At 39.6% G+C, this 24,822-nt stretch overlaps 1 protein-coding gene across 1 annotated transcript in view; it reads left to right on the top strand.

The window, feature by feature from the left end:
• Positions 1-24,822, top strand: part of cadpsa (Ca2+-dependent activator protein for secretion a) — an 84,269-nt gene that overhangs the window by 49,343 nt on the left and 10,104 nt on the right. Inside the window, exons 19-26 of the mRNA XM_015011309.2 lie at positions 643-799; positions 5,219-5,360; positions 9,538-9,693; positions 10,420-10,567; positions 11,752-11,826; positions 12,470-12,553; positions 13,009-13,041; positions 16,349-16,456. Of these exons, the coding sequence (XP_014866795.2) occupies positions 643-799; positions 5,219-5,360; positions 9,538-9,693; positions 10,420-10,567; positions 11,752-11,826; positions 12,470-12,553; positions 13,009-13,041; positions 16,349-16,456 (903 nt within the window). The remainder of the gene's footprint in view (positions 1-642; positions 800-5,218; positions 5,361-9,537; positions 9,694-10,419; positions 10,568-11,751; positions 11,827-12,469; positions 12,554-13,008; positions 13,042-16,348; positions 16,457-24,822) is intronic.

Consider the following 24,822-nt stretch of genomic DNA (forward strand, 5'->3'; position numbering starts at 1 on the left):
CGAGTGCCATAGAAACTAGTGGGTACATTCACATTACAGTGCTAACAGCTTGATGTGAACACCACGGATCCTCTGTCCTAAGAGGCTCAGCAAGAGCAGCGGTGCATGGAGAATATTGTATTTTCGACGTGCATGAGAGTAGCGGGGTTGCCAACACCTGCTCCACTGCATCTATTTGATTAAGAGATGTGTGTGCGGCACACTTCGCTGGCTCCTTTCTTCCGACCGACTGAGTGAAGGAGCTGTGGGTAAGTGTTTAAGTAGCTCCCTACCATGCTTGTCAAGGAGCTTCTGCTGCTCCCTCAGCGGGCCTTGAGGAAAGCATGTCGATCTCTTTGCCAAAAAAACTGTTGTTTGTGCCCCAAGTTGTGAAGAAGCTTCCTCTTGAGATCCCATGATGAATTCTTTATTTTCAGCAACTTAATTCCACGTGGTGATAAGTAAAAGAGAGAGCCAAGAGTCATTCCAGCAGATCAGTGAGGTTTCATTTAACCGTTAGTTTTTTATTTAAGATTTAGCAAACACATATTAATAGAGATTCACCTTCACTGACTAGAGTTGTACACATTTTCCTCATTCTCAACATTTTGATTTCCCTTTGCTTTTTGGACTCTTGTCTGTCAATGTGTGCTCCATGCGAAGGCCTTTGCGTGGTGGTCGGACCTGATGGTGGAGCACGCTGAGACCTTCCTGTGTCTTTACTCGGCCGACATGGACGCAGCCCTTGAAATCCAGCCGCCTGACAGCTGGGACAGCTTCCCGCTTTTCCAGCTGCTCAATGACTTCCTGAGAGTGGATTGTGAGTGACTTAGAAATGAACAACAATCCCATGCAGACACAATGAAATGTATTTCTGATTAAGGTTGAACTGTGAGAGGAACTGGTGTAAAACACATTTTTTTTTTTTTTTTTCAACCTGTAGATGTAGTTTGGCAGGGGCAGACAGCATGTTGATCCCATAAGTGAGCTACTTCATTCAAGCAATTAACTTGTTTGTATGTAGAGGGAGCGACTGCACAGACGCCACTTGAATCATATTTTTGTGTTGCCAGATTGAGACAGATGGGTCAGTTTTAGTAAACTCTGAACCGTGTGCGCACACTCTGCATGGAACATGGAAGCTAGTGGTTGTAACGCTAAGTCCTTTCCAGTTAAGTCAACCCATGTAAGAAGCAGACGACCATTTTGTTTTACAGAGAGGTTAACTACATGTAGAGTCACTTTGATTCTCTGAGCATTATATTTAATTGAGGTTTTATAAATGCAAAATATGACATCATTTGTATTACTTATGAAATGATTTTTCCAGCCTCGTTCGTATTTGAAAAGATCGAATATGTCCACTGGATCACAGTGGAAAAAATCTGTCCGTCATGAAAAGATCAGGTCGCATTAAGGCAACAAAAAAAAAAAAAAAAATCAGAATCAGGTCACTTCAGGATGCAGTGTGAATATAACCTTTGACAGAACTAGATAGGATGCTGGGACCTCTTACACTCTCAGTATTGTCCATGCATTGGATTTCAATACTTATTAATAGATTGCATTTTTCACTAAAGTTCCACTGGGTGTTTGCTAATTACTGCTGCCACTAGTTTGGAGGAACTGGGTGGAGAAGGTGGAGCAGGGCTGAAAGGGGAATGCTAGGCTGGAAACTTTAATTCTAAGTTTTGGATAAATATGCGGGGCTTTGTATGGGCAATCGCTTAGTCACCACTGAATGGTTGCCATGGGAGATTGAAGGATTTCTCAAATACGGACGAAAGAATCAAAGCAACACTCCAGGTATGTTTTTGATGAGGGAATAGCATATAAATCATTTACGTAATACCTCCGCTGTAATGCTCTGGATGTTGTGGGGCTGTGTTTGTTGATGTGTCTGCAATGTTGCATGGACATTAATCATGATTCAGTCAAAAAGCCTCTACAACTAAGCTATCAAACTCTAGTTGTGTTTTTGTTTTATAGAAAAGTAACAGTGATGCTGATCTTTCTTACCTCGAGGTTCAACAATTGTAGAACCTATCAATGAGCATCTATTATTTTTCAATGTAGACATATTTAAAGGTCTTTAAAAAGAACTTGAGTCTTGGGCTGCCATATTTCTTAAACGTTAACTTTAGTCATAGCAGCCTGCTTGTCTCTGTGTTCTTTTTCTTCAGTACTCTAACCAGCACCCAGCAATGTCCTTGTTTTATGCTGCCTTGTGTAACCACGTCCATTGCTATGCACTTCAGTTGCTACTTTCACAAAGCTGAAAATGTGAAGGAAAATCAGGAGGAGGCCAATTTGATAACACTAACAAGTGAGCATAACAAGCTATTTGCAGTCTTTTCAGTTACGCCAAATAAGTGGACGATGCTTCGCCTTCTCCTTGACTCCCGACTGGCAAACTAAAAAGGGGACACATTCCCAAGGGACAATTAGCACCTTCTAGATTGAGTCCACATTGTGAACACTGAAGTGTATCCTTTACAGGGCTGCAGACTGCTCCTCAGTGTTCCTGCAGGCAAGAGCATGCAGTTCATTAAAGAGATGGCTGACCTGCAGCAACCAGAATCAAGTTTTGACCACATCCTCAGACCCCCATCCCCCCAAAAAACACACAAACACACACACTTCAGACATACAACATGGCTAGTAGGTTAAAAAGCAGGAAGTAAGTCTGGTTAATCCTCTGATTGTTACTCAATCAGAGTAACAAGCAATACTTCAAACTAAACCCCATTTTGTCAGAAACCCCATGGCCAAGTAGAAGAACTTTCTTCCACTTTCTTCCACTTGAAAGAAGACTGAAGCGAAGCTTTTTGGCCTTCAGATGAGACGGTATTGTTGCCGAACGCCAAAGGCTGCACATCACCACAAACACATCATCCTGCCTGTGAAGCATGGTGGTGGAAGCATCGTGTTTTTTGATGATTCTTTTCTGCAGAAGGTCCAGGAAGGTTTGTGAACATGGGCCACAAAATAAACGCAGCAAAATCTAGAGAAATCCTAGAGCACAATTTGTTTCCATCTGCCAGAGAACTACGACTTCAGAGGACATTTATTTTCTAGCGAGATGACGACCTGAAGCATCCAGCTGAAGCTACACAGACTTCAAGACGAGAAGGTGGACGTTCTGGAGTGGTGTACTCAAAGCCCAGACCTCAGTCCAATAAAGAACATGACTTAAAGAGTGCTGTTCACAGCCAGTCCCCACCAACCTGACAGAACTGGAACAGTTTTTCAAGGAAGATTGGAATAAAATTACATCGTCCAGACATGCAAGCCTGGCTGAGATCGATCCACGCACACACTTTGCTGGGATTACAGCCAAAGGTGCATCTACTGAATCATGAAGAAAGGACATTATGTGGAAATACTGAAGCAACATCCAAACTCTCATCCAGGAAGCTAAAGCTTGGGCACAAATAGGTCTTCCCAGTGGACAACAGTCCTAAGCATAAAATCAAAATGATTCTGAAAAAGATGTGTGTGAGTGAGGCAGCATACCAACCGGACTTAGTTCTATTGTGAGAATTTTGTGACCCAAGTTATACAGGTGATGGTGTGAAATGCTGAGGAAAGACATACAAACTTCTAATCTTGATGACAATAATAAATCCATCTTTGATATATTCTCTCTGTAAATATTGTGGCATTTATCGAATAGAAATAATTTAGATAATTCCAGCTGACCTGAAACAGCAGAAGTTTGGTCAATGTCAGACAGTGAGGATAAAAAGGCTTATGTGTCTTTTTAGTGGGTGCATATGAGCTTCTGATGTCACCCACATTGATCAAGGATTTAGGTTATTGCTGAATCAATAAAGTAATACCTGGTTACACCATTGACAGGTTATCATTATTGGCTTCATAACATTTACAATGCTAGAATGATTAAGTTATTGGCGATTACTTCATTATGAGTTGTCATAGACCCTTAAAACGGAGTGTTCATTATCAGTAAATATGTACACCCAGAGCACTGTATCGGTATAAATCCCAGCAGAAGCTCTAACTGCCCAGACAGAGTAACTAGTCACATGAGTAAAATATATAATAGCAGGGACATCTTTACCACAGAAGGTCATCTATTCTGTTGCCCCACAGCGGTGCACTTATGCAGTAGTAAATAGCCATAGAACTAGACAGGCGCCAAAGTCGGGCTGCCATTCGAGGAGTTAATGAGGTCTAAAGCAGTGGTAGCTTTGCCGTGGCGAACCCTGCAAGCACACTCCTGGATACAACACATCAAAGTGGACAGCAGCCGCTCAAGTGGCTAATTTGGAGTGTGGCAATCAGGGAACACAACAAACATTGCACCTACTGTGTATCATCGACCTTGACTCAAATGCCAACACACAAACGCACAAACACATGCTCAGAGGGAGAGAGAAAAACAAAGAGGGAGAAGGAGAGAAAAAGCAGACACGCTGCATGGAGCCGTGAGGCATCACATTAGCACACACTGGCCTCCATTTTATCTCCTGTGGTCTTTGTCAGTGTTGCCTTTTTACCAGTTGGGAGTCAGCTGAGACTGGGGGAAATGTTTGTGATGTGTTGGATTTAGAAACACCCCAAGACTCTGACCTTTTGTTTGTCAAGAATGGGGGGGCAGGAGAACAAATGTTTCATTTGTAGTAATGGAATAAAAAAATAAATAAAAAATCAGTTTTCCCCAAAAATGTAGCTGTAAATTACATGTGAGCTGAAACTTGATTTAGTTTTTTTTTTATCAATGTATCTAAAATAAATAACTGGGAATCTTGACTGAATATCTCTTCCCTTACTTTTACTCCAAAAGAAAACATGTGCGATGTATAATCATGATGATAAAATAATAATATTAACACATTTTATTTGAAGATGTCTTTCAAAGCACTCAAGGTCACCAAACATCAAATACAGAAGAACTAATAACAGAAAGAAGTGACTATAAGCAGAATAAGCAAGTTTGGAGAAGTGAGGTTTAAGCTTAGATTTAAATGAAGACATAGAATCAGAATTACAGGTGAGCTGTGGAAGAGAAGCTCAGAAGATCAGTGAGGTGCACAGGTGCCAAGTTATGGAGAGCTTTGAAGGAGAGAAGGAGAATCTTGAAGTCGATGGATTTTTATGGATAACCAGTGAAGATGTGTCCCTTCGTTCTGGTGATTATATTGTGCTTGGTGTAATTTGCACATGAAGAAACATGCTTGACACATTATTTCTCTTCTCCGGTTCGGTCTTACAGACAACCTGTGCAATGGAAAGTTCCACAAACACCTCCAGGACCTGTACGCCCCTCTGGTGGTGCGATACGTGGACCTGATGGAGTCGTCCATCGCTCAGTCCATCCACAGAGGCTTTGAAAGAGAGTGCTGGGAACCAGTAAAGTAAGAATTTACAGTTTTTTCTTTTATCTTCTCTTATACTCTTTGTAGAGTTACCTACACGTGGCTTACTTCATACAGTTGAGTCCAAAATAATACCAGCTTGTTGGAATCAATTTCATAGCTTTTATTTTTAACTAGATATGTTAAAATGAACGTGTTAATCCTGGATTAACTCAAATTCCTTGTAACAACATACATTTTTTTGTGTGTGCCATCAACACACAGACCCCTGTACTTTTAGGATTATTTCCGTCACGTGTTTCATTTCCCTCCCATCCTCCTCACGTCCTTTTCCGCACTGCACTGTGCGCCACTCACAGCGGAGAGGAACAAAGACAGGAACCCCAAAATTATTTTACTGTTGTAGACAGAAAAAAAAATATGTACCAAAGCAATTATCTTGTGTGTGGTCAATGCTAAACTACTATGAACAACTGTGAATCATAAAAAATAATAAATGCATCAAGCAAATACAGCATGAGAAAGCAGCACAAAAATAACATTTATGCTAACACCACTTTACAGGATGAGTCCTAGTTCTGCATTACACTCTCTATTACATTTCATTCATTGTACTTTTTTGTTTCCCTGTTGTAATCCCACTTTAAATCTGTTACCTATATTAATTTTACCCCATTACATGTAAAACAAAATCTTGTGTAGTAATATGTGCATAAAAAATACTTGTTGAAATTATTTGGAGAATGTGGTACCTTTATACATTTTTCTGTAGAATGGTCATATTTGGTACTGTTGCATTTCTAATAAAAATCTCTAGTGTGTGTTTGCAGACTGTCTTTCAAAGGAGAAGCAGGTTCTCATGGCTTCTCACCTCAGTTTTACCTTTGATAGTTTTTTGTCCTTTGAAAGTTGTTCATTGGAACCAACTTTTGTGGTTACTTTTATATTTTCTACCCTCATTACTGGATTGCTTCAAATTTAAGGATTGTGGATTTTGTTTTCTTACTGCATTTTCTGACTCGCAAGCCTTTGTAGGCTTTATTCCCTGGGGTAGGGTGGCAAGCGTCTTTCCAGGGGTGACTATGGCACCCCCTTGGGGGCGCTACTGCCCAAGAGAATCACTGGACAATGGGGTGCCTGTGGCTCTCTATCATTAGCAGAACTGACTGTCAGAACGTGACTGCATACTGATGAGGTCATTCAGTCATTTGATTCAGTCGTGTTGGCCAAGTTTGGCCAAGAAAACTTGTATCAACGTTTGGTGAGAGCTTGCCAAAAGGCATGAGTGAGACTGCATGATCAAGTGAAAGAAAGTTCTTATGACTGACGAGTGAAAACATGTAGCTTTTTGACCATCAGACAAGATGTGATGACAGCATCATGCTCTGGATACATCTTTGCAGCAGTACCCTGGAAGGCTTGTAAAAGTAGAAGGTAAAATGAGCAATAAAATACTGGGCCGTCCTAGAGGACAGTTTCTTTCCATCGGCAAGAAAACAACTGTTTCAGAGGCACAAGACACAACAATCCACCAACTGCAGCTTCCTACATCCACCATGTTATTTGAAGACAACATGGTGGATATTTAAACTCTAAGCTTCGTCACAAAGAAAAGTTTTAAGTCTACTCGTATAAGTAGACCGGTCGTCTGCCTCGTGGACTGGAACTAGGATCTGCTTCCGCAGGAGAGGAGCCTGATGAGTGAGGCTACGCTCACACAGCAGGCAAATCCGACTCAAATATGCTTTTTTTGCCCATATCTTGACTTTTTCAGGCAGTCTGAACAACCCAATTCCAATCTCTTCAACCCCCCAAAAATACGATCTGTACCGCTTCTACATATGGAACTAAAATTATCGATAATTTTAAAAATCCCTGCTGTCTGAACAATTATGCCACTCTGTGCCATTTATGAGACATGCGTCATAATTCTGACGCAGTAAATCAGGATGTCAACACTGACTGAAAATTATGATTATGAAATTATGAAAGATATCTGTGTCACGAATGTCTCCTGGTTCTGGCTACACATGCAAACAGTCTTCCCTACAGTCAATGCTCCACAAAGCTGCATCGCTGCTTGTGCTTTCTTTTTTACCAGCTTCCTTCGTCTCGCTCTGATCTTGTGATGATGACGTTGGCTACTAAAAAACTTTAGAACCGATCTACAGACAGATCCATCCATTATTATTTTTCTAAACAGTGCGCTGCTGTGTGGCTTCTACGTTTTTCTTCTGTGCACAGGTCGCTGAATCGCTGTGGAGCTGTAAATCGTTTACACATAAGTCCAATTGCAGTTGGCTTTAATTAGTATTATGAATGACCATGCAAAAAAACAAAAAAAAAAAACAAATCAGATCTCGGCAAAACATCAGAATTGAACATTGAGACCTTCTCTGATCCCAATGGATCTGCCTCTCATTCTACATCTAGAACCTGTAGGAACCAGTAAACCTGCAGTCTGCTTCACATTACCCTATCCCTTTGTCAGTTTACACCATCAATTAAATAGAATCTACTTTATTTAATTCTACAAACAGCTGGGTGTGTTATTTGTTAGATATATTTATCATAAAATGTCTATTGAGAATTATTTCATGATCAAATATTTTATATTGGCTAAATAAAACTGTAACTGATAGCCTGTCTGAGAATACAGTATAGATATATTGACTTTCTGGAACACAATGAATTAATCACAACCAGTGGAATGATGGTGTTCGGTAGCCTGGTTTTACTCTAAAATTGAGAAATTAGTGGCATTTCTCTAGTGCAGCGATATATTACATATTTATCAGCCCATTTTTTTCATGGCTCCTAATATGTTTCTAAAAATGTCTTAATTGTGTCTTCAAGTAGGCCTCCACCATTCTCGTGGTCACGTTGCTTTGTGTGCCTCTGTTGCTCCAGGCTTGACTGCAGATCCATGTCTTCTGTTATTCTCTCCACAGGAGCATAGCAGGCACTCTGCTGAGTGTCGACATCTAAATGCCCAAACTACCAAATGTAACAGGACCAAGTGTTAGCCTCCCACAAATACCCAACTTTTCTCCACTCAGTTGGATAACAGCTAATTGTGATTCAGAGTGTGTATTGCTCTTGCAGTGCCGTAGCACGCACACATGTTCTGGGCTATGGAGGGTGAAGCGTGCCAAATTAATAGCAAATTATTTAAATGTGTGAACATTTTGTGTATATAGAAACTATTTGAGATCTTTGAGTTCAGCTCATGAAAAAATGGAAGCAAAAATAAAAGTGTTGTATTTGTGTTTTTGTTCAGTGTATTTGTAGCTCAGGAATGAACAAGTACATTTGTATTTGTTTGATCTCATACATTGACCCCATGATTTTAATGACTTTAATACTGTGAGGATTTGGTTTTTTCTGTGTATCCATTTAGGTTTCTGTGTCTATTGAGTCTCAAGTGTTGTCCTCATTCTGTTCTGCCTGCATTTTGGACTATTGTGTTTATTTATCATTAAATTCATCATCAGTCACTCTTCAGCCTTAACTTGGGTCTGCTGTGTCTTCCTCACCACTACATATCATGACAGATACTGCTGTCGGTAATGGTTTTGGCACTCTTCTACATAATCAGAGTTTTATGTGACACTTGAATTTTAATGTCTTAACAAAGAAAAGGTTTTCTTTTAACATCAAAACCTGATTTTAAAAGAAAGTTGAATCCTAGGATCTGTGTAGTTATCAGTGTTATCATACATTTGTCTTTCCCTGAGTTTCTTCCTGAGTAGTCCTAATCTTTTGTAAATGTATGCGTTGAAGAATGTTTCTTTTCTTTTTTCCATCTTCTTCTTGTATGTGAAAAGTTATTGAAATAAAATCATTCTCACACATTTCCTAAATTTACCTTACATACACAGTGGCTGATGAACAGCTACAATTTAGCTCTAGTTCCTGTTTAATGCGTATGACAGTTTTAATTTGTCAAATTATGCAAATGTGAATGCTTCATCATGCAGATATCTTATTCAGATAATACCATTGGCTATGAAATTATTCATTTTTGACACTGAAAATTGTAGCTAGACAGGCTTGATGACTTCATTTCATTTTTTACCTTTTTTCTTGCACTTAATATGAATATGAGTACAAATATTATTGTATGAATAGAACAATTGAATAAGCAGGGAATATTTTTTTGCTGTATCTCAGTTATCAGTTTGGGTTTACATGATTCTGATCTGTGGTTCTGTAGCAATGGCTCAGCAACTTCAGAGGACCTGTTCTGGAAGCTGGACGCTCTGCAGACGTTCATCAGAGATCTCCACTGGCCGGAAGAAGAGTTCGGCAAGCACCTAGAAACCAGACTGAAGTTGATGTCCAGTGACATGATAGAATCCTGTATAAAACGGTAACCACTTTTTGGATATAGGTATTCATATTGCTAGATTAATGTTTTAGGTCAGAGTTTATTTTCTTAGCCGACGAGAGAATTGCTAATGCACCACTTGGCCAATAGAAAGGGTCCCACACTCTAATATTTTGTTGGATCACCTTTAGCTTTGATTACAGCACACATTTGCTGTGGCATTGTTTCGAGAAACTTCTGCAATGTCACAAGATTTATTTCCTCCAACGATCCTCCTTCCTTGTCGTTCCTCCTCGGCTATGAGATGCTTATTTGCTTCCTGGAAAGCCTCACAAGAACCAACAACCGCGTTCCGCTCACCTCTCCCTGGCGTCCCCATCCACAACAAACTCAAGTAATCGCTGTACACAATTTTCTAGACATTCGACCATCAGCTCGACCTCATCCGTTCTGTCTCCTTGCAGGGTTTCTGATTCCATGCCTCCAGTTTTTCCCTGGATTTTTCAACATTTATTTGTTTTTATAATAAAGTCTTTGATTTTTACTTGTCTCCTGATGGTGCATGTGGGTCAGAAAACTTAATACCATCATGACAGAAAGACAGTTCCCAACTATCCAGTTGGAGGCTCAGACATATTTATTCATTTAAATTCAGGTGGGGACTTCTTATTTTGGCCAGGGAGTGTGTATACATATACATATAGTCACATATATCTTCATTTACATATATGTGGCTTTGATGTTGAACAGTCATTCCGCCTTTTAAAGGACACGGGCAGCATTTGAGGCCAAGCTGCAGAGAAGCAGCCGGACCACAGATTTCCGCGTGCCTCAGTCCATCTGCACCATGTTTAATGTCATGGTGGATGCCAAGTCCCAGTCGGCCAAACTGTGTGCGGTGGACCTCGGTCAGGAGGTAAGGTTTCCCTTTCCGTTCTCTTCCATCTTCTCCTTTAATATTCTCACCCCAGTTTGAAACTGCTGCTGTGGTGGCTGGAGCATTTTTAAGGGCAAACGCCTACAAAGGTGTAAAAGCATTTTTTTATGCGAGATGAACATTTGATTGCTTTTACATTTCTGCTTTTTGTGTAATTTTGCACGTGGCATGCCATTTTCCTTTGCAACGTTTTCTGTTTACCGTCCCTCTCTACCGTATGGAGTTTGTCAGACAATGGGTAAGTGTGACCAAAATCTAAATGAAACTCCCGAGTCACACCACCCTCTTCCCCGCACCCAGGCCCCCCATTAATTCCCAAATGAATAATTAGTCATCAGTTTTCACTGTCTGTCTTCCTTCACTTGAATTGTTTGGATTTCATTACCATATGTGTAGATAGTATTGAATATACATGGGATGAATGTGAGAGATCTCATGTTTTGCACAGTCTCCAGACTGATACTAATTACTGACGATGAATTCATTATTCCTAAGTCCTTCACAGTTTTGTCAGAGGAAAGAAGTCCTCTTGCAGTGTTTCTACCACTCTCCTTAAAAGCAGATTATTTTTGCTGAATGAATGTTTCTTAAGTTCTTTTCTCTGTTCTCTTTCCCTTTATGTGAAATAAATATCCGCAGAGCACTTCATTAATTTACATATTTCACCTAAATTTGTATATTTTATTTCTATAATGAATGACTAAAATAAAAGTACCAAGAGAGGTGAGTAATTCACTTTACCCCTTTCTCATTTGCATAACTTAAAACACAACGTTTTTACCAGAGGAATTCATAAAGGTCCCCTCTTATCCTCTGTTCTCCCCCAGTTTGTATTACTACCATCATTGTGGTGGATTAATTAATGGTTATCTAATAATCTAGTTTATATCTATTTAGTTTCATTGCATATAATTTTTATTTAGTATAGAAACAAAAACAATTTTGTAAAAAACATAAGCATTTCTTTTTTAAACACTCAAATATAGCTAAAAAATGTTAAAATGAAAACATAAAATCAGCAATGGCTGGATAGATGGAGATCTATTGTTTAGAAATTTGCTGAGGAAATTAAAAAAAAGACACATGGACAGATGTCATTTTTCTTTCAGAAATGTTTATAAATGCAGATAAAATGCCTAATACTGTGTTATTTTCATCCGCAGAGACAATACCACTCCCAAATCGACCATCTGATTGAGGAGACGGTGAAGGAGATGATTACTCTTTTGGTTGCAAAGGTACAACACCACTGAGCGTGCTCTTAGACCACATAACGTGAGAAAATGAAAGGAAAGACACATTTGTTGGGATTCAAAGCAGTCCCTCAGATGTTTCCTTCTGGTGAATCGCCACGCTGACGAGAGGTTTGAGTACCCTTATCGCTGTTGGGGCTCCATTGTATGGGCCACCGCTTTGTGGTCAGCATCTTCAATGGCAAATTGTCCTAAACGGATGGGGTCACACAAAGCTTGACTCAGTGACTTTGATTGAATTGCAGAACACAAAAAAGACAAACTTGTAAATTTGGACGAGAGAGACCAGGGCTGGGGAGTTCACCGATGAGAACCTGGTGGTCAGGCTTTGGCTTGAGTGGACTCTCTTCCCCTGAGCCCATCAAGTGCAGGTGTTACAAGTTCGGTGGCAGACAATCGAGGGGGGGCACGGAATAAGAGCTTAGGTGTCAAAGGTGCATGGTCTCACCTTCATGCACAGCTGGGACCTTGTTGTACTCCAAAGATGCCTCTGTGTTGGACTTCTCTTTCTGATGGAAAACAATTTTCCGCAGATATTTTTGTTGAAATCAATTAACATTTAACATTTTTTGTACTTTTCAAATCTTTTAACTATCATGGTTTAATATTTCTCCTGTTTTGCTTTTAGTTTGTGGTCATTCTAGAGAGTGTGTTATCTAAACTCTCTAGATATGATGAAGGGACCCTATTCTCTTCCTTCTTATCTTTCACAGTAAGTACATCCTTTATTCATTCCTTCTGACAGTATTCACCATCTAAATTTCCATTAAATTCTTGCAAGCTTATCAGTTGCAGTGAATTTAAAAATCAGCCTGTTGATCGTATGTCACCTTCCTGATCAATTGAAACATTGTAATTTGATAATCAGTCATTTTGGACTCAGAGCTGTTTGGTGTTTCTTGTCATACAGTTTGACCTTTTATGAAGGCGCTCTCACCATGAAATAGCTTAACATCTCAGCTGGATATCTGCAGTATTGTGGGGACAAAACATATTGAATTAGTGAGTGCACGTTTGTTGCTAAATGCACCGCAAGTCACGGCTGCTAGTTCAGCAGGCACTAACCACTGTGCTATGAACAGTCTCAGCATAGTAGCCCTTCCTCTTAAAAGCGGTTTCACAGTTAGAGTAATGATGCTAACCCCTTTCTATGCCTTTCTTTTAAAGGTAAAAGCTGCCTCAAAGTATGTGGATGTACCTGTAAGTATTAATACTTGTATCTGCTTTTTGTGGTAGCCTGGCATAGTATCTTTTAACAAACAACTGAACACACACAATGTGAAGAAAACCTAAGCTGTGAAGCCTTAAACTAAAATGGGACAAGAGTAATAACAGCAGCTTTGATTGCTATACATAAGTTGGAAACTGTGACTTTAGAGTTAGGAGTTTGTCCTGCAAGACAGGTTGTCGGTGTTCTATCTGTGCTACCTCGTCAGATTTTCCCACCGTGACGTAGCATCGATGTGCGCATTACCACAAGGTAGGACGGATTTACGGGTAGCACAGATAAGCGGAACACCATAACTGGTTTGGTCCAGCTAGTTCTACCCCTGAAGTAGGTATGAAAATCTGAGAACAGACGGGCAGAGCCGATCTGGATCTACTAATGGAAAATGAATCGGACCGGGACCGAACCAGGACCAAACCGGGACCTAACTGCTTAGAGGCAGTCTAGTGGAAAAACATATAAAGGGAACACTTTAGATAATGTGGCTCGAATTAGGTCCAGCATGGAGGAACTTGAAGCGAATATTTTTGATAACTCGGAAAGCTCAACTGAATCAAAACGTTCCAAAGAGACCAGGTTCTACAGTTACATTCAGGATAACGCCAAAAGTTTTATTTTTAGCAGAATCAATTTTACTTATGAAAAATTATTATATTGTACTAGATGAAAATATTCTCCATAGAAATTTGATCACAAATTTTTCATACATATAAAATAAAAAAAATTGTGTATATATATATATATATATATATATGTGTGTATATATATATATATATGTGTATATATATATATATATATATATATATATATATATATATATATATATATATATATATATATATATATATATATATATATATATATATAGGAAATTCACATATGCAACTAAGACGCTCCTTAAGAACGTTGCAGTTTAGTAAATCCAGTTCTAGAGTGATGTCTTGGAAACTTCTGTAATACTGAAAATCTCAGTGATCGAAGGGAATGTCCTCCTAAGCAGTTCTCATTGCATGTTTGTGTTTTTTTTTTCCCCATTGTGCATGTGTAAATATTTGACCATGATTTCACATGGAAAACCAGAATCCAGATGGTAGCTTTTGTCATATTTCTTTTTTGTCAAACGTCCCCATGTTTCCTACCCAAATGACAATTCATTTGCATGTGGCCAGACACTGGCAGACAGCCATGCCTCGTGCTTCTCTCTTTCAGTGCAACATACATCATGAGTCAGTGTTGGACAACACATGCCACTTCTGCTGTCAGGTTGGCGCTGAGGATTTGTGCATTTGACTGTGTTCACATCAGATTTCCATTCGCTGCCAACACTTCGGCCATTGCAACAAATTTTAAATTAATGCCTTGCAAATAGGCACTGTGTATGCTAGCAGGGGCTCACAGTTTCTGGCCTTGCATGCAAATCGTGTTACAGTTGTATCCCTGATGCATGAAAAGAGAGTTTCGCTGACAAAATTACTTCTTTTGATGTGTCCCCACAGGTTTTATTAGCAACGGCTTTTCATAAGAGGAATCCCAGATTTAAATGAAGTAATACGGTCTATTGTAGTGAGGTGTTCAGCGATGAATTCGTCCTTGATGTTCAGTGGTGTTTTCAAAGTCGGTCCTTGAGGGCCGGCATCCGGCATGTTTTAGTTCTCTCCCTGGTTTAACGCACCTGGATCAAATGATGGCTCTGTAGAAGGCCTAAGAAGAACATTGACATGCTGTAAAGGTTGTTACTACCACCAGGGAGGGAACTAAAACATGCAGGGTGCCGGCCCTCGAAGACCGACTTTGAACACCACTGTTCAAAGTTGGTCTTTTGTCAGGATTTAGGGTTCCGGGTATTGTGCAAATTGAATTTAGGTTCATGCATAGTTTTAGGCACGTACAGGAAATAAGTAAAGCCTTTCTCTAAACAAAGAGAAGTCGATACAGTATCCTGAACTTGTGTGGTCTGCAAAAGCAAATAATAGATTCTATGCAGATTTTTTGACTTGTTGTGGAAGGTTGGGATTTAAGAAAAGATAACTGTTTTGGTACAGAAGTTAGAGTTAAATGTTGGGGAATCATCCAGCAGTCTGAGTGAGGGCTCAGAATTTTGTTTGTTGCAGAAAAACATCCCAGGTGAACAAATACTCATATTTTTTGTTGGTAGGGTTCATTTCTTGGTTAGCAAGACCAGGCTGTCTTCCTTCCATCAATCCATCGTCTTTGGCTTCTCTAATATCACGATGAGTTGGTGAGAGTTCCAGGGAGGTTAAATTGGTAAAAGGTTTTTTATCTAAGAAAAACACATCAGGTTGCATCAACTATCCTGCAGTGTTCACGCCTCCTGAATGAGCATGGGTTAGATGGGTTAGATTTGAGCAATTCTATGTGTCGATATGGTTCTTTTTCAGCCCATACCTAAATTCAACTGAGAATCCGGGGCAGCACTAGAAAACTGATTTGCACAGATCCTCTCCATTAGACCTGAAAGAAATGACAAATTACAAAGAAGAATGGAGGAACAAAAAATATCTGAAGATATGTGAAACTTGTAGAGATGCTGTGTTTCAGTGTGTTCACATCAACATATTTAGTGTTTAAAGAAATTGTTCTGGTCAAGAGATGGTAGTAAATTTATGTCAACCAGGGGAGGTGACTGACTGAGCAGTTTGTTGCAAAGGTGTATTTAAACTGACATGCAAAAATTGAAAGTCAGCCAGACTTTTTTGTCAAGATACAGCATGAGATATAAGTGATGAATATTAGTCCATGTACAGAGCCTTGTGTAACTGGAACTACCTGGTTAATGAAAAAGATTTGTACTCAAATGAGTTCCCTGAAAAATCAGCTTCATACCAACCTGTTGTCATTCTGTCTGCTCAGCCTCTGTAGAGTAATTTTGTTTTACTGCAACACTGAGACCGAGCGGGACCAGAGTAGAAACAAGTCTATTTTTGCTGCAATGATATCGTCAGGAAATTTTCACAGCTTTTTCGGTGTAATGATGATAGTATGCATTAAAACCTCCAGATTATTTTGTTAAAAATGTTCACTCAACTAATTGGCTAGGATTTCTGTTTTATCTGTTTTTTTAATAGCATTTTAATTAAACCACCTTTGAAAGTATGAGGTACATATCCATTTCCCTAAGGATAAATTAATTAGATCCAAAAAAAAAGGAGTGTTAATCAAATATCGGATGTGTGTTTATTTTAAAAAAAGGAAAAGAACATCGAGCTTTAAGTGCATCTTCATCTCCATCTGTGTTTGTCTTTATTTGCTGTCTTGCAGAAGCCAGGGATGGATGTCGCAGACTGCTATGTCACCTTTGTTCGTCATTCCCAGGACATGCTGCGCGAGAAGGTCAACGAGGAGATTTACGTCGAGAGACTTTTTGACGTACGTAAGCAGCAACGCCTGCTTTCTGTACAAATCCACACCCGCACTTTACTCAGTAACCGAGTTATGAATGATAGAAATATCGAAATACTTTTGTGAAGCTTTTTTTATAAGCTCTTATATATATATATATATATATATATAAAAACAGGCAAATTTTGGTTGAATTTTTCTCTTTACTTTCACTCAAATTTGACCATTTCTTAAATGAAAGTTACAGTGCAGGCAATTTTCAGCAAGAATCATAGTGTAGAAGTGGCTCATTACAGGTCAAATGTTAGCAACTGGGTAAAACTGGGTTGTAAAACTTTACAACATTCCTACTGAAAAGGGCCAGCAGCTCTAAATGTCCTTTTAAGCTGACTGAATATGTAAAGTTGTTCACCTTAATAAATGGGTGACATGTATCAAACAGTGGGTCTGTGGCAGCTGCCTTCAGGGGCAGTTTAAAAAAAACGGAAACTGTAACTACTGGCCATGACAGCCAAACATCTGAAATCATGCAGTACTTTGGTGTATTGACTGCAAGAAATAATGTTTCATCAAAATGTTCATGTTGGAACATGTGAACCTTAACTCAGCGGCTTTATGTAGAGTACCGTGCACAAAACATAATTCAGCTTTAGTTAGTGTGTGCTAACGTTGAAACTAGTTCCTGTGAAGGCTGAGCTTCCCTGCAGCTCTTCTCAAACTGTATGTTCATCGGCCTGCCTCTTTCCATGTGTAGCTGTGTTGAATTTAGGCCTTAGGTTTGTGCCTCTCTCATTTTGTCTCAGTCCCTGTTTGTGTGACTGTTGTTGATGGAGAGGTGTCTGACACTTGACCGCTGTCTTGCCATGTAGCCTTTTTTTCCCCTCACCTAGAAGACTGCTGCTGAAATTTGTGTTCGCTTTAGTTTCTTTGTTGTCATTCCAGATCAGTTCTTCCCTCAGCACCAAAGAGGCGTGTGAAGGTGTCAGCAACTGCTCTCTGCGGCCCTGTTGTGCTTTTTTACAATCCATTCTTTTTTCAGATGTTTTTCTTTTTCTTCCCTTTTCCTTTTGTCTGGTTCAACATGGCAGGAACAATATGAGATTAGCATTTAAGTCAAGTCATGTGGGCTTTTATAAGCCTGTTAAATGACTGCTAAAAGCATTTCTCATACAGGTAAAAGCATTTTTGGTTTCATCGCTCTGTACAAAGTTGAATTAAATTGAATCTAATTTAATGGAAACTAAATGCCAGAACAACATATATATAATCTTTCATACCGTAGTGATGTTATATCTACATATTACATGACAGACAAGTTGTTCACTAAAATATCAATATTAAAATAAGTCTTTACTTTTAAATGTCATCACACTTTTTTTTATTCAACACTTTAACTTCTTCAACCGTATTCAAAATATTTAATGTTTGTCAAATGATGACTAAAATTCACTAAGATTGGTCAGCTTTTAAATCCAGCAATGTAGTAAAACCAAGTTGGGATCAGAAAAGTCGACCGAGTCTTAATCTAAACATTTATGGAAGCAATATATAATATATCTGGTAAGGCTTTTTCTATCACTATGATTATAATTATCATTTTCATTAGTAACTAAGTATTCATTCTTATATATTGAGTGACTGAATGTGTTTACTTGGAGAATTGCACCAAGTCTTGGTTCATTGTTAGGACACATTAAGAATCTGTGCCTTCCCAGTGGGGACATTGGACAGCTTAGGATGCAGTAAAACTCTGTTTCTGAACACCAACAATGTGTAATTTGCCACTCAGGTTTTCCACATGGGAAAATGTCCAGTTGAAAATGGCTGTGGTCTAAATACTCCACTCCTTTACAGGATGTATTAGAGACATATTCAGCTTATAAGAGAGAAATACAGAATAAAAGACATGACTTCTTAATATCTCTCCATCTCAAATGTGGATAAGTTGCAACAAATGAGCATTAACACCTACCATCACTTTCAGCAGTTTTCTGTCTGTTTGGGTATCTTTAAAATAGGGTCAACATGGTCTCCCACTAATCCTTGGGAACTTATTCCCTCCCTCTGTATTTTTTTATTTTTTTTTACTAACCAAATGAACACCTACTGTACCTCCTGAGCTGTCGTTACCCAAAGGTTTAAAAAAAACAACAACATGCTTAGAAAACAGTTTTTGCTCAACATTTTACAATCTATTCTGACTTTTCAAGACTGGATCTGTTTTTAGCCAGCAGAATACCCATCTTGTCACCGACTGACAAGATTAGAGTTTTTAAAGCCGTAGTGCAGAATAAGAGGGTGCCGTACAAAAGAGATTATATTTCTAATCACATCAAGACAGTAAGTCCTCAAACAGCCGTTTACTTCCCTCATTCCTACTAAGTCGGACTTGTTTTCTGTGTGTCGTCACACTAGGCTCTGGAAAACTGGAAAGAATATATTAACTTGAGCGTTCATGCTTCCATAAAGCTAAAAGTTCAAGAATGGAGCTCAGACACTGAAGATCAGCGATGCTGGCAACGCGTTGCTCTAATATGACTACTATTACTATTTCCAAACCAGTAATCAAATTAAAGTTACTTAAACAAGTCACTGTGCATTTCTATTTTTGTCATCTTTCTTTGTAAACTGATATTTTTTCAGTCTTCTTGCGTCGTGTTGAATGGCGTCACAAATCACATCATCAGCATAGCTCACATCTATTGGGGATAATTTTGCTGGATGTCGGCGCAGAGACTCTAAACGCTCTCATTGACCATAACAGGTTGTTACTGTGTAGTCCGTTCTGTGGTGAACTGCAGACGCAAGCAGTGCAGATTAGGGCCAACCCCCGATTTGCACACCATGTTTACACTGCATCACACCTCCATTCTGTAAAATTTGTACAAAGCATTTAGTACCACACACAACAACAGAGGGAGGAAAGAGATCATGCTTTTAGCTGGACATGCCATCACTCTTTTGAGTTTGTATCAGCTAAAGATGATGGTATTAATGTTTGCTGAACATTCTGTGCTGGTGACAAAGTCCTACCTAACTTCAGAAACACTGTCAAATTTGAAAATAAAACAAAAACATTTTGAGTCGCAGCAGGCAAACAGAGAAAGTTAAACCAGGTACTGCGAGGAAGAGAGCTGCGACTAATGGCGGACACTCCCGGCGTTTTGTATTTGTAAAAAACAATACAAAAAAGAAATGTGGTCTTTACTTAATTTTTCATCAAAATACATTTTCCTTAGGAAACATTTTTTAAGATAAACATGAGATGTCAGATGAAATATTGTCAATCCACCTCCAATAAAGTGAGTATTTGTAAGACTCACTTTATTGGTGGGAATGGGGGCTGGATTATGAGACTCTAGGTAAATTAAATTAACTCTAACCATGTCTTGCTGCCATTGTCTATACTGTGTGCCACTTTATTTAGGCTTTTGTCATGCACTTAGTGTCAGCCACAGTAAGGTGATTGTTTTAAAAGAGTCTATTAGTGCCAGTTTATGTGTCAGTGCTCCCATCAGGCTGACGGGTGTGCGGTGTAAGACTGAATCTTTTCAAAGCAGCATGTGTGGGGATGCAGGCAGATTGGCCTTAAATATTCTTTCAGAGATTCCAGAGTGAAGGAGGGGCACATCGGAGGAGATTTTTTTAAAACAAGTTTTTGGGGAAGTGTGTGTGTCTGATTGTGTGTTATTTGTGTTATTTGGAGTAGGTGTGCATGCGAGTGTGTGTACTTGTATATACCACGTGTAGGGGACCACTTTCACAACATTTACCAACAACAGGAGGTCATTTGTGTAAAGTGAGGACTTTTTCCCAGTCCTCACTTTATCTTGCAATTTTGCTGTGCTCCACTAGTTAGATTTAGAGGTAAGCTATGAATTAAGCTTTGATGGGGTTAGAAATAGACTGGTAATGGTTAGGGCTGAGAAAAATATTTGGGTGGTTAGTCATAAATGCAGATACTAAAATGAGTGGAAGTCTGTATAGAAGTACAATGGTGTGTGTGTGTGTGTGTGTGTGCATGCGTGTGCGTGGACGTGTTTTGAAAGTGATAGGAAGAGAGAGAGATGTCCAAGGATGACTCATCCTTTCATCGGCAGCTTAGAAATGTGTTAATCCAATCATTCCACTATATATTTTGCAGTTTTGTGAGATTGCTCTGAAAACAGGTGTGTGAGGCACAATGATTAAACCCTAAATGCGTCTCTGAAATCCCCTTAGCTGCTATGAAGTTGTTTTCTTTGAGATCTATCATATCCCAAGGTCATTTTTTTTTTTTGTGGAATTTTGTCTCTGAACTGAACAGCTTTCATCCACTGATTAACAAAAAGAGAGGACAAATACACTGGTCACATTTTAAAATGATACTTTGCACTCTTGTGTCCTAAGGTAGGAGTCAGTGATGTTTTTCAAAGGCTTTTGAAGTTGAAACCTGCTTAACTTCACATGTCGAATCTGTGAGAGCACGCTAGCTTGATTTTGTCAGAAATAAAAATACTTTGCAACAATACCGCGCTATCAGTGACGGAGGATGGAGCTCATTCAGCAGCAGAGCAGGAAGTAGGGATTTGTCCTGGAACTGGTGGGTTGCTGGTCCGAAACTGCTGTAGTCAGTCTGCCTACAGCTGTGGCTACAATGTAGCTCATCGCCATCAGCGTGTGAAAGAATTGGTGAATAACTGAATGTGGTGTGAAGCACGTTGGAGTCTTCGGACTTGATAAAGTGCTAAACAATTTGTGTGACATTCTAGATGTCTTAATATTGAATCAGATACCCGAAACATGTACAGTTTGCAACCTTTATTTGTTTTACTGCAGTTTTTCATTGGAGAGAAAAAGAATGTTAGTCAGGTTTTGGAAGAAGTTTGATTTCTTTCTTATAGTAATTTCTTTCTTTGACCTAATTATCAGTGCTGTGGTTTTTTGGCTACTATTTAAAGGTTTATGATGATGATGACTTGCAATAATTCTCTAAAGATGTGTGTGTCTATAACTCATTTACATGTGTCAAAAGCATAGGCAAAAAATAGATTTTGTTTTTGTCTGCTGCACCCTCACTTGCTCTCAAAACGGTGGCCAGAGAGGCTCAGATTAAAGCAGATGTACTTAAATTGATGGGGGTGGTGGGGTGGGGCGGAATTTAGCATTGCACAGACTGGGGATTGCTGATTAAAAAAAAAAAAAAAAGCTCTGCATTTAGTCTGAGCCAAATCCAGCCTCACACTGATACACCACAGCTGTAAAACTGATACCCCTCCCTCCTCCACCCCTCGCAATCATCTCAGTGTGCAAGCCAAGCAGGTAGGGTAAATGCAGAGGGGAAAAAAAAGCAAGTTAAGAATGAGGAATACACAGATGAGGCTGTTGGCCAGTAAATCTTTGAGCCACCTTGTCCCTCCCTCTCCTCTCCCCTTTGCCTCCCGCCCCCTGGAGTTGCAGATACTGGGATTACATCAGTCAATTATACACTTAATCTGTCTTTGCCCAGAGAGGATTAGGAGTGCGTCTCATTGATTGATTTGAAGTATTTCCGTTGACCTTGGATGGTTATCAGACTCGCAAGTGTGGCAAAATTGCACTTGTGCATTAAATCACTTTCGGTTGCTGATGCTCCCGCTTGTCTCGCTGCGTTCGCCGACTCGATGCGTGCCACGGAGCAGAAGGGGTCAGATCAAGTTTCAGACGGGACAATTAAAGGTTGTCGTTTCTCCTGCTGCTCTGGTTGTGCCGGGGTCGGGGTGGGGGGGTTGATAAGTACTGGGTGGTGTGGCACAGAATGCCAGCAGACAGTCGACTGCCGTCACTTGGCTGTCCGGGGACGCTTCACCGCTTCACTGTCTTCTGAACTGCCAGCTCCCAGCAAAGAGAACAATTTTATAAAACTGATGTCACATCACTTGACTTCACTCGTATTTGAAAATACAGAACACATCATTGGACACCCTTATCTCAGCGATAAGGCAAAGTTGCACTTAAAGTTGTTTTAAAAGTCCATTAAAATTGTCAACTTTGAATTAAAAGTGTCATTATTTACCAAATGACACTTCATGACAACAGTCATAAACATTCATAAAGACTCCTTCATTTTCATAGCATGTTATGTATGTCATGTTTATGACAGTGTCATGTCAGTCTTATGCACACCCCAAATAAAGTGTCACCACAGAATTATAATTCTTAAATCTGAAAAGCTATATATTTCTTTTTATCTAATTTTGTTTATGATGAACCCAAAAAGCACATATGTTGTTTTCTGTACTTTATTTAACTTTCTCACAGGGAGCCATTCTTTCCACTGGCTCCCTGTAGCTCAGAGAATAGACTTTAAAATACTGTTTATTAGTTTATAAATCACTGAATGCCTTAGCGCCAAAGTACATCAATTATCTGTTGTTGTTGTATCAACCTTCTAGACCTCTTTAGATCTTCTGGTTCTAGTCTACTCTTCATCCTCAGAATAAACAACTTGCTCCGAAGTTTCAGCATATCCACTCGTCTGATGGCTTCAACTGTTTTTTTATGGAGAAGCAAAATTCAGTTTTCATGCTCCTTTAATCTGCAACAAACTTCCAGAAATGTTTGTTGCTTTAAATGAAGGCTAAGAACTCATTTGCTTATAACTGCCTTTGACTAATAATAGGTGGAACATCATGAGTTTTAATCTGGATTATTACTTTTTATAACTTCTCTTTATTTGCTTCTGCGATGTGTGGTTCTCTGTTTATTGTGTTATGTTTTTGACTTTAATTGACATGTTGAAAAAGTGTCCTGTAAATACCACAGAGGCTTTTATATGTATCATCTCCCTCATCTCCTCTCCTGGGGTTTAGCCAATCATCTGCAAGAAAAATGAATGACGCTCCAGGATTGGCTGCTTTTCAAACGCCGGCCAGTAGTATGTAATATTTCACCTTTTCCAGCTGCATTAACTTTCCCATGAATAATATGGAGTTAAATTTTACGTGAAACTCTTTGAATGAGTGAATCCACAAATACTGAACAACTGGATATGGAAACAGTTGTTCAGTATCTGTGTATAGCTTAAGATTTAACCATTTAGCTTTACGAAATGCAGCAATGAATCAAAGTGTTCTTAAATTTTAGACCTGAACAGAATGACTTTTTTTGTTTTGTTTTTCCCGCCTGCGATTAATTAATTGACTCCTATTAAAATTATCACTGTAACGAGATTACATCACCAAACAGCAGAAAAAAATGTGTAATAGGCTGAGTTTACAACAACAAAGAAAACATATCCAGCTGTTAGACTGTATGTGACTATTCAAAACATTCACAAAAGGTTTCACTTCCATTTAATGAAGTCTCTAAGCAGCTTAGTGTGTTTTGTAATTACTGAGAGAATGCATTTTGTTTTCTGCCGTCGTTTTTCTTTAGGGGTGGGGGGTGCAGCTAAATCCTCCGCTAGTATTCCCAGATCTGCGCTGCTGCGAGGAAGCGGCTAAGAACACTAAAACCTTGATCATCCCGAGAGGAGGAAAATACAAGTTTAATGGCAACTTATCCTTTGTCGCGCTCCCACTCGTTTATTGATGCGGGCAGGCGGGATGAATTGATCGAAGACACACATGTCATCTCTTCGGTCTCTATCACCCTTTCACAGTTCCCCTCCATTCCTCTTCCCTCTGCCTTATTAAAAAGGGTGGTACGGTGGCATTTGTTTGATTAACTTGTCTGACAAAAGTGACAGCTGCTCATGGGTGTATGTGGATGAGTGGCCCAGCGCCGCTCCTTCTTTGTACATCTGTCAGAGCCGGAGCAGGGCGAGTGGGGTGAAAAGAGACAAATTGGACCCAAAAAGAAGGCCATTCACCTTCCCCAGACCCCCCTCAGTCACTACACCCTTCTATCCCATTCAGGTTCTCGGCGGGGCCCTCAAGTGCTTGCTGGCTTATTCCATTTTCACTCCCCCTATAGAGTTCCCTGAGCCCACAAGTGTTTTAGCCTTCTTTTTTCTTTCCTCAATCCACCCCTAAGCGGCTTTTTGTAAGTAGAATGGCTCACTTTTCTCAGGGCCTGAAGCTGGCAGCTTTTTTTCCCTTTTATTGTCAACCACAGAGCTTTTCTGTAGCTCATTGTATATTTACTCAATGACTGGTTGCTGACCGTAATTCCAACTGTTTAGTTCCTCACAACATGGCCCCTCAACCCAACCACCCATTGCCCCGATATACAGCCATTCATTCTTCAAGGCACCGTGTTTTTATAAAGTTGCTCTTTATTGAGTCTCACTTGCCCGTTGAACTGACACTTGCAGGTAGAGTTCTGAAAGAGACCCAGATTGCCAGCCTGAAATGAAACTCGGATCTGAGATAAACATTTACTTTTCTCCTACGATGCCGTTGCTGAGGTGGCCGGCCATCCTTTTTCCCCTC

The sequence above is a fragment of the Poecilia mexicana genome, unplaced genomic scaffold, assembly GCF_051168715.1.
Source record: "Poecilia mexicana isolate PSO_F unplaced genomic scaffold, ASM5116871v1 scaffold_5, whole genome shotgun sequence".
NCBI classification, from domain to species: domain Eukaryota; kingdom Metazoa; phylum Chordata; class Actinopteri; order Cyprinodontiformes; family Poeciliidae; genus Poecilia; species Poecilia mexicana.